Source organism: Benincasa hispida, chromosome 5 (genome assembly GCF_009727055.1).
Source record: "Benincasa hispida cultivar B227 chromosome 5, ASM972705v1, whole genome shotgun sequence".
Classification (NCBI taxonomy): domain Eukaryota; kingdom Viridiplantae; phylum Streptophyta; class Magnoliopsida; order Cucurbitales; family Cucurbitaceae; genus Benincasa; species Benincasa hispida.
Window position 1 is genome coordinate 35930528 of NC_052353.1, and position 12085 is coordinate 35942612.

The 12085-nt window shown below is 27.5% G+C and overlaps 1 protein-coding gene across 1 annotated transcript; it reads right to left on the minus strand.

The window, feature by feature from the left end:
* Positions 1-6526: 6526 nt before the first annotated feature.
* On the minus strand, positions 6527-7015 carry LOC120078512 (basic form of pathogenesis-related protein 1-like). Its single transcript, XM_039032783.1, has one exon. The coding sequence runs from the start codon at positions 7013-7015 to the stop codon at positions 6527-6529; it is 489 nt and encodes a 162-aa protein (XP_038888711.1).
* Between the last annotated feature and the right edge of the window lie 5070 nt (positions 7016-12085).

Genomic DNA, 12085 nt, shown 5'->3' on the forward strand with positions numbered 1-12085 from the left:
GTAAAAAGTAATTATTCTTTCCTTGTGAATATGCTATTTTTTTTTTTTTTTTTTAAATAGTGATTGCAAGAAAAAAGTAGATAAAAAGAATACTAAATTCAAGGGCACTTCAAGGAATCGGAAAATATATATATTCTTAAATTTACAAATTTAGCCATAGTTCTAAAAATTTGTGAATATAGCAAAAAAAACACTGAAGTTGATTTCGATCTTTTATTATTCCAAATTTACCTTTATTCGTGTATCAATATGCTTATCAGTAGTATTTTTTTTTATATATATTTTATATTTAATATATCAGTTGGGATAATTGTTAAAGATGCTGTATTCGAGACGTGTTCTAGATGTTATTTTGATTTTATTTCTTTTATGTATTAGTGATATGAATGTTTATGAACTTTTATTATCGACTTCGTTTGGACATTGTAATTTTTTATTTACTTGTTATAATATGGACTTCATTTTCGTTTTTTAATTATGTGAATCTTTATTTGGTTTAATATGTTTTATAGGTTTTCAGATTAAATTTTTAAAAATTACAAACGATACATTAAATTTTAATACTCCCCACGCATATGTTACTGCGTCAGGAGTTCTTGTATCTCCCGACGCATTAAATAAAATTGTCCGTCGGGAGTTCCTTTAAAACGGCGTCGAGAGTTATTCGGGGAACTCTCGATGCACATATAGGGCGTCGGGAGTTTCAAGAACTGTCGACGCCGTATATTAGGCGTTGGTAGTTCTTGGAACTCCCGACACCCTATATGTGCGTTGGGAGTTCCCCGAATAACTCCTGATGCCGTTTTAAAGTACGTCGGGAGATCCTCTCCCAACGGGTTTCTCCCGATCAAACTCCCTACGACCTTTTATTCGTCAGGAGAGGCTCTTCCGACGAATTTTTCATACTTTTCCGATGAAATGTGACGTCGGGAGAAGTCAGATTTCTTGTAGTGTACCAAACATAAAGTATATAAGTTATACAATTGATATATCAAAATTATAATTCATATATTGTATTTATCAGTCAACAAGCCTTATACATTCACTATTATTCGTGGACTTTGATTGATATACTAAATATAAAGTATATAAGTTATACAATCGATATATCAAAATTACCATTCATATATTGTATTTATCAGTCAACAAGTGCTTATACATTCCCTATTATTCTTGGACTTTGATTGATATACCAAATATAATATATATAAGTTATACAATTGATACACCAAATTTATTATTCATAAACGATATTTATCAGTAAAAAAGTGTTTGCTCATTTACTCTTTTCATAGATTTAATTCAACCCTTATTAATTTGTCATAAAAAAAATATTTTTTTAGTATATTAGAATCAACTTATAATGGTTCAATTTGCTGTTAGTAAGCATTTTGAATGAATGTTAATATACTATTGGTAGACTAATATTGCACTTGAATTGAATTGTGAACATGTGTTGATTTATTATTGATATACTTGAACAAATGTATATTTATGAAGTATTGATATACTAATGATACATCAACATTTTATACTTGATATGAACCTTGAGCTAATATTGATATCATACTAATACATCAATATTATATTTAAAGATTATTTAGAAAAATATTGATATACTACCGATACACTAAATGTATATTTGAAATTTGTTTTTATGAGCATTGATACACATTAAAGATATACTTGATAATTAGTTTTTTTATGAGTATTGATTCAATATTGATAAACTGATTTATACTTCAATGATTTTTTAATAAGTGTCTAACTATAAACTTCGATCCACTTATAATATGTATATAAAATTTAATTTTGAATGACTATTGATATACTAGTCATATACCAAAACAATACTTAAGATGGATTTAGATAATGAGTGATATACTATTGATACATCTATGTTACAATTTAAATAAAGTTTGAATGGTTGTTAATAAATTATCAACACAGTAAATACTTAGGGTATGTATTTATTTCACTCAGAATAGATTTTGAAGTGTATTTTCAACAATTTATTTAAAAAATATTTAAATAAAATTGAGTTTTTTGAAAAACAATTTTTTCTTAAGTCAATCCACAGCAAAGTCAGACAAAGTCACTTTTTTTTAAAACTAAATAAGAAATGTTCAGACTGATGAAGCTGATTGAAAAAGACAAAATGAGGATGATTGTTTGATTGAACCTTCATATGCTTTGCTTGTTTCTATATGATAATATGCACCTTGGTTGCTGCGCTCCTTGCGGGTAATAGCAACAAGAGAGTGAAGAACGAATGATCCGCCAAATAAAAAGAGTGATTGAATCTGACTGAACCGAGTGAATGAGAAGCGTAGGTTAAGCCTCTACATTTGATGTTGGAGAAGAAAGGGGTAAGCGTCTCAAGTTGAGTGGAACTTTTTGGAATCAAGCTTGCAGCCCTTGTTAAGGCCCGAAGAGTGTTACATCGTAGGGAAATTATTCTCACCAGGTTCGAGTAACTTGAGAATTCCTCGCACATAATTAAGGGAGTCATTGAAAGGTGAATGAAATACCAAAAACGACGACTTCAACCACTGAAGATTGTTAAGCTCGTTCTATTATTGGCTTTCCTGTCTAACAGACCCTTCGTATTGAATTTTGAACTCATTATGATATACTACCGATACATTGATGTTCTACTCTCAATTCATTTTGAGTTACTATTAATATATTATTGAAATGTCGATGTCATACTTTAAGTATCATTCTATTGATATACTTCATATTTAGTTTATCAACAATATCATTGATATTCTTATTTTTTCTCTAAATCAGATATATCAACTAATTAATATATGAAATATCAAATATTAATTATATAATTGATATATCAAATAAATATAACTTAAATATTATTAAATTAAAATCATATAAAAAATTGAAAATAAAAGAGATTAACTAATATAATTTATATTTGGTATATTATTTGACAAAATTAATGCATTTAGCATATATCATCAACATCGACTTCAAACTAATCAAAAAAAAAAAAAAAAACTCAATATCAAAACAAAAAAATAAAAGTAGTATTTATCATAATCGAACAAACAATATCAGTCATAACACAATTCAAATTATGATATATTAGTTGTATAAATGATATTATTTAAACAAAGTATACCAATTGATAGATTTAACAAATATAAAGTATAACAGTTGATTGATATATGAAAATGTAAAATGTATTAGATATAACTACGAATACACAAAAGAGGGTAAAATCGTAATAATAAAAAGATCGAGAATCATGTTAAAATTGTTTGCTATATTTATACTTTTACAAAAGTATTACTATATTTATAAGGGAAATTGCAATGAGAGATGATTTTAAAATAATATTTTGCATGTGTATTTTTCATGTTTGTGATTTTGCGAATATGGAAAGAATTTTAAATATGAAATTTCATATATTATTTATTCCAAAATTATCCTTACACCAATTTCAACATTCTTTCTCCAAAAGTCTTCACAAGGTTGTCTTCCTCCAAACTCACTTAATTCTTCCATCATCTTTGGTTTCACTTTCACTTTTCCAATTATACTGATTCTATGAAGTTGATCACTATGACAGAAATGTACAGTCGTAAAGTATTTCTCATGGATCTAAGAAGCTTATTTTGTTGATTTAATTCAATTTTATAAGTTTTAGATTATGAAGGATGAAAATTGAGGTGATTTTGTTGGGACTTGAAGAGATTAAGGAATGTAGATTCGTGAGTAAGGATCTGTCTTGAGGTTTTCTTTAGTTTATATTTTGGTTGGAGATTGATGAGTGTAACTTCTTTTGTGATCGTTATCTGATTGTATCTAATTACTATTTGATAAAAACTAGTTTGTGAATTCTATCTTTTGTCATCTAATTGTTTTTTTATACCAAATACTTTGTGGTTGTCATTTGATTTATATATGATTTCTATTAAAGGTCTTGGTAAAATATATCAACATTGTATTAGATTTAAGAAATGAGTGTATTAGACATCAATCACTAAATATATGAAGTAAAACATAAGTGAATCAACCGTCAATCTAATAATAATCAACATGCAATCGGTAACTTATTTTTGAAGTAATGACTGTATCACATATTAATCACTAAATACATAAACAAAAACATGGGTGAATTATTAGCCAATTAATATGGTAATATGCTACCTACTAAAAGTTTTCTTTTCTTCTTTTGTTTTCTGTTTTTTTAATTGAACTTTCTCCTTCGTCAAAATTTCTCAGGCTTTCGCTTTTTAATTTCTTCTTCATTGTTATTCCTATTTTTGTTGCTTCATTGAAGTAAAAATAGAAAATAATATAGCAATGAGTATAATAAAGTAATCACAAACTATTTAGTATCGAATAGAAATTAAATCACAATCAGAAACCATTTTGTATCAAATAGAAGATAAAACTACTTAGTAACAGACAAAAAGTACATGATAATCAGATGACAATTAGAATGTAAGAAAAAGAAAAAATCCTTAGTAATTGACGAAAAAAATGTAAGACAATGAAATGAAATAAGAAACTATTTAGTAAATGACAACAAATGTAAGATCAACCCATAGTAATAAGTATCATTTGTAAACAAATAACGATCAAGCAACAATTAAATAATAAATCAATATCATTAGCAATAAGATAATAATCAACATCAAATAATAATCAAATAACAATCAGCATCATTGAAAATTACATGGTAATCAAATGACAATCAAGTGACAATCAAATGAAAATCAAATATAATCACACATTTTTAACTGTGAGATCATTTTAGTCATTTGCCTATCTTAATTGGGCCGAACTTGTTAATTTTATTATTTCTGCAAACTTTAAATTGTTAGGTTACGGACTTTGATTTCATTTTATATTTTGTCAGGACTGCAAGTGGCCCTATTTATAAATACCCTTATAATTTTATTTTTTTTTTGGCTACCTATCGCAATTTTCCTAAATTCAAATTGAAATTGCAAGGTTGTTAATTGATCGTTTATGTCTGCCGTTTATGTTGACAGTTGAGATGGAGACCGAACTGTTCTTGTTCTCCATTTAATTCTGTCTTCGGATAAATCTATGTTAAGTTCGATAAAGATCAAGGTAAGAATTTTCCAACTAGGAATTCTCTAGAATCGAGTTCCATGCATATAATTCTATTTCTTATTTAGTTATTTAAATCTCAATTAAATTAAACAATATTTTAAAAAGCATAGAATAAATTTTCAGGAGTACAAACAAAATCCCACGTGAATCAAGGAAGATAATGATCATTTAATGTCCAAAGTTAAAGTGAACAATATCATATCATTGTGAAGATAGTTGAGTATCGTTATTCGTAACCTAATATATTTTATGATTCTTCATAGGAAATAATTCTTTATAAATTAAAAAAAATATATTAAGAAACAAAAATTATAGCTAAAAGTAATTCCACTCTTAAACTTCAAGAATTTTAAGAACCTTCTCTCCTATAACATTTGTTCATTGTGTTTGGTACGGATGGCATTATAGTGAGAAATGTTGGTGTTGAAATTTTGAGAATTAATTATGATCATGTTTGAGATGAGGCAAATGTGTGTGTGCTTGGAGTACTACATGGTACAATATAACTATTTTATGTGGAAATGAAGAGAGATTAATATATTTTGTATTAGACACAAAATAAAGGAAAGAAAAAGGACAATAAAATCTTATTATAAACCATGCCAAGATCAGCACTAACATATAACACAATGAAGGACCTTCTCCCCAACTCTCATGGCTCTAGATGCCTAGTTTCAAAAGAAACCATCATCATCTTGAGTACCTTTTATTTTCAAGAACAAAGAGCATATGTGAGCTTTATTATTAGGGGAAGATATTACACGTTGTCGCTAGGTTTTGAATATAGTTCTCAATTATTTTTCAGGTTTCAAAATATTATACTTATACCTCTGAATTTTGAGTTTAATTTTCATTTGGTCACTATTTCAAAATGTTACATTTATACCTTTGAAATTTGAATTAATTAATTTTTATTTAGTCTCAAAATTTTACATTTTTACCCTAGATTTTTCAATACTATTGCTCACTTTGTTTGTTGGCGAAAAATTTCAGTTAATTAATTTAAAAGAATTGTGACATGAAAATCTTTAATTACGTTTAATTCACATTTTTGGAAAATTAATGAGAACTAAATTAATTACTAATAATCAATCCTTTTATATTAATTACTAAATATTTACATCAAAGATGAAAAGTGAGTATTTAGTGAAAAATCAGGTTAAAAGTATAAATTTGAAAACATAGAGAACGAATGAAAACAAAACTGAAAGTTCTGATGTAAAAAATGTAATATTTTTAAACTTGCATACCAAATGGAATTTCGACCAAATAAACTCGGGAGTAAAAGTAAACCATTTTGAAAGGATCATAGTTAAGTGAAAACTAGACTCAAAACCTAGAGACAAGAAGTGTATTTTCCCCTTATTATTATTATTATACTAACATTAATTAAACCATATGTTTTGGAAAAAAAAGTTAGCTAATAAGGCCACTCCCCATCCCAATTGCCTGGAGGATCATAATTGCAAGACACAAAATACCAACCATCATTGCATTGAACTCTTGCACACCCAACTCTATAAGAGCTTTGCCAAACAACTTGTGTGTAATGGAGACACTCACCGCCAACACATGCATTGTTATTATAGCTATAGTAAGGCTTTTCATCAACCCATAGTTTAACTGCAGCTGAGCCAGTGAATCCATTGTTGCCCTTTGCAAGGTTCTCCCCATAAGGCCCATTGGAATGCACCAATTGGCAATCAGCTTTCCTTGAGTTGGCATATGTTTGAGCATAGGCTGCAAGAGTTGTGTTCCATACAATGTTTCCAACACCCACTATTGATCTTGCTGAGTTGTGGCCATTGATGTAGTCTTGAGCAGAGTTTTGGGCATAAGATGATTTCACTAAAAGGGTCAATAAAAGAAGATAGAGTTGAAAAACACTCCTGAGTTTGAGAAAACACATATTGTTTGTTTGTTTTGTAATTCAGGTTTGGATGAGGAAAAGGAACTTAGGGTTGGGGAAATTTATAGATGATATGGTTGAGTTGAGTGTATTAGAAATAAAGATGATGTTAAGGGCAACAACGAAACTTCGTATATATCCACAATGGTATGATATCGTCCACTTTGAATATAAACTCTTATGACTTTGCTTTTAGTTTTATTCAAAATGTCTCATATCATTGAAGATAGTTGTCCTCTCTTATATATCCATGAGCATCCACTTATCTAATCAATGTAAGACTTTAATCGCATTCCCAACAGATAGAGTTTTTACATCAAAACCAATTGAATACAATTTACCTTTTGAGGATGTTTTGCCTCCTTCAGTTCAAGATTAATTCTTGGATCAGATTTCTTTACTCTTCTTTCTTTTGGGATCGAATGTCTGTTTGGAATTTATGAGCTCTAAATCTTATTAGATAAATATAAAGTTTCATATCAAAACAAATTGGTAGTAAGAGGTGTAGTTCATATATCTTTTCAAGATTGTAAGGACTCTCAATCTTTTTCAATGTGAGATTTTTAACCTGATCCTTCAATATAGTACATTTTTATGTTCATTAGTTCTTTAACCATTCATATTTTTATTGAGCCAAAGACTCATTTACGTATGATTTTTTATATAAATATAGAATTTCATCATTTGGAAAATTTTATAAGGATTGTGCAGTCCAATAACAAAGAATTTTCAATTTGGGTAATAAGATTGTGAAAGTGGTAAAGTGATCATAAGTAGCCATCGCAAGAAAAGGGCTTTAATAATAAATTGGTAAATGGATGCATTTTCAACGCATCCCCTTTAGACTTGGAGACTTTGCGTTCACCGTCAGGTAAGCAATGGAAAGTAATAATATTAGGGTGAATTTATGCGTTTACCAAAAGAAGTCCATGTGCTTTTTTTTTTTTGGAAATGAGGAAGGAAACCATATGAATTAATTTTTTAAAATAATGCATTCTAGAAATGTTTTCAAGTTGACTTTAGGGTTCTTAGATTCATTTCTTTTACATATAATGAATAATAGTTGAAGTAGTGATTTTAGAAAATATATATATATATAGGTAATTTTGTAAAATTAGTTTTCATACAATCATATTCTGGTTTGGTTTCAAATATTACAAAGTGATTAGTTTCATATATTTATTAAGTGATGTTGAATTATTATATTTGATACGCAAATTGATTTTAGAATTACCAAATAACTAAAAATAATATCATTTTTATTTGAAAGATTATTTAAATAAATAATTATGATATATATCTATATTTTATTATATTTTTGATTCTATTTAACCACTTCTCGAATTTATCTCACTTTAATAAAATATCCAAATTTTCTACCAACTTTTTTTATCCATATANCTATATTTTATTATATTTTTATTTGTTTTATTTTAAAATTTTTTATATCCATTATTGATTGGGACACTTGTAAGAATTGCAAAAAATATTCTTAAAATTACAAATTTAGCAACGGTTTTTCAAAATTTGTGAATATAGCAAAAAAACCAATGAAGCAGATTTTTGTTTGTTAATCTTCCAAGACGCTTATTGGTGTATTAACTATATATCAATAGTATATCTGATATATATACTTTATACTTGATATATTAGTTGACTAATGTAATAAACATAAAGTATATAAGTTCTACAACTGATATATCAAAATTATCATCATATATTTTATTTATCAGTCAGTCAACTACTACTTTTACATTTTCTATTATTCTTGGACTTTGATTGATATACCAAATATGAAGTACAAAAGTTGTACAATGATGTGCTAAATTTATCATTCATAAACCATCATTCAAGAAATGTTTGTTCATTTATTATTATTCGTGTATTTAATTTCAATTTTTATTCGTTTGTTATAAAATATTATTTTTCTAGTACATTATAATTAGATTTTAATGGTTCAATCTAGTATGTTAGAAACTATTTTGAATTAATGCTGATAAACTATTGGTGCACTAATCTTACACTTGAAATTGAATTTTGAACATGTACTGATATATTGTTGATATAATTGAACAAATGTATTTTTAAGAATTACTGATATCTTAATGATGGATTAATGTTTTATACTTGAAATGAATTTTTTGATCATGTTGATATAATATTAATACAACAATGTTATACTTCAAATTTTATTTAGAACAAGGACAAAAATATCATTTTCGACGTAAATGTAGGTAACTTGTATTTACCGATATTCCAAAAAAAATCATGGATATCACGAAAATTTATAAAATAAAAGTTCTGAAATTTTTAATGAAAATTTAGAACAAACTCATTTATGTTATAAAATATAACTTTAAACATATACATCAATATTTAAAAGTTAAATATGGTTTGTAATGGAATAACAGATAATAGTGAAAATCGACATCTGAGATATCCGTGATTTTTCCTGTAATAATTAATATTGATCAATTAATAATTACTACTGATACACTAATGATATACTTGAAATTAGTTTTTTATGAGTATTAATACAATATTGATCAACTAATGTATAGTTAAACAAATTTTGAATAAGTGTCGAATTTTAACTACTGATGCACTAATAATATATACTCGAAATTGAATTTTGAATGAGTATTGATATACTACTGTTACATCCATAAAATACTTAAAATGGACTTAGGTCAATAGTGATATATTATTGATACACTAAAATAGTATATGAAATGAAAGTTAATGACTACTGATATACTATTAATACATCTATGTTATCGTTTAAATAAAATTTAAATGCTTATAGATAAACTACTGATACACCAAATACTTAGTATCACATTTTGAGCTCATTATGATATATTATGGATATACTAATGATCTACTTGCAATTCATTTTGAGTTAGTACTAATATACAATTGGAATGTCAATATTATACTTTAAGTATCATTCTAAATTATATATTTTAAATTTGGTTTATCAACAATATCTTTGATATGTTTTTATTGTCTGTAAATCAAGTATATCAGTCAATTAATATATGAAATATGAAATACTTTTTATATAATTGACATACCAAATTAAATATAACTTATATACCATTAAAATCATATAAAAAAATTGAAAATAAACACGGTTAACCAATATAATTTATATCTAGTATATCATTTTACAAAATTAATGTGTATATCATATACAGTCAGCATCAAATTGGAATTACTCAAATGAAAATAGCTCTATATCAAAAATAAAATAAAATAAAATAAATGATATTTACCATAATAGAACAAATAACATCAAAATAACACAATTAAAGTCATGATATATTAGTTGTAAAAATGATATTCTCTAAATAAGTTTATTGATGATTGATTGATATACCAAATATCAAGTATATCAGTTGATTGATATACGAAAGTATATAGTATATCAAATATACTCGTTGATATACAAATGAGGATAAAATTAGAAGAATAAAAAATTTCGAGAACCAAGATTTAAATTTTTTGCTATATTTATAATTTTACCATTGTTATATTTGTAAATACTCTTATGTTTTCTTTTGGCTACGCATCGAAAATTTTCTTATTGATATGTCAAGTAAAAACTGATGTATAATAAATATTAAAAAAATCAAAACATATGCCTTATTCAATTGATAAATGTTTGTGTCATTAACAAATACTTATACTAGACATTGTGATATATTGAAACACAAACCATATAATAAAGACCTTAACGAGACAAAAAGTTTTGTAATTTTCTCCCACTCCCTCTTCCATATCTCATCTTCCATGACTAGAAGTTTCACTTTCCCATTAACACACTTTACTAATAAATTAAAGTAGTTAAGTAAGTGCTAAAATCAAGATTAATAAAATCATAAAGTAATCAATATTCATATTAGCTATTGTCAATTCAAAATCCTCATCATGGTCATTGTTACGGGGTAATTCCAAGTAGGAATTCTTTTCACCCTCACTCGTGCGCCTAAGGAGGTTCGCTTAGTAAAGCCCTTAATTTTGCTCGTAAATAGCCCAACATATACACACTCGACTAGCTCCCACTAGGGCGAACCATTTGTCACACGCTCATGGAATAAGTAAAGATTAGGAGAAAAGAACACAAGAATTTGATGGAAATATGCCTACAACATCTTTATTAATTAGGACATAAAAACCAATCTTTACAACACTCAAGACTAGAAGCGTACAGCACAAAGGAGATCTCTCCCCTTGGACACTCCCAGGTTGATCTCTTTATATAGGTATGGATGAAGTAGTGATTGGAAAGAAACAATGGGTGAGTGAGCTTAGTGGGGTGGCAACCGACCACTACCCACCTATTTAAGTGCTCACTCTCCATGACCTAGCAACTACAAAATCTTTTAGATAATCACCCCGGTCATGCCCACTAACTTGAGTAATTATCTACATGTCAAAAGTTTACTCCACTCTCCACTCATTCACAAATCTCGGGAATAACATCCCATTACGTAATTGGTCACCCAACTAAGGATAACGACCCATGATCTAGGGATAACTATCCATGATAATGAATAACTACACTTTTATGCCTACAATCTTGCTAACTCCTTTACCCGCAATGCACACCACTCACAACTAACCTCCAAGCACCTTGTTGATGTAGTTGATCTTGAGGATTTGCTTATTGTCTTTATATTGATCTATAAAATCTCACCGGAAGTATTTTGATTGATATTATTCTTATTTATAGTGCACCTTATTTTGACAAAAAGAAAAATATTTTTATGGAATTATTTTCTTGGCCTTGGTTTTTAAAAGGTGAATCTTGTTTTTCTTCGAGGATTTTCATTGGTTCATCTTGATAAAAGTGTTTTTATTCTTTGAGGTCAAATTGTATTTATCCTTGGCAAGTGATTTGTTCTTAACAGCCAACTGATACATGTTGTGATTTTCAATCTCTACCTACCTTGTTCCGCTATACATATTCTTGGTTAATTCGTTAATAGAACTTGAAGATAACTTTTGTCTTAGGGGGAGTCTAAGACATCATTGAAGAAGGGATTCTTGGTCTTAGAAGGAGCC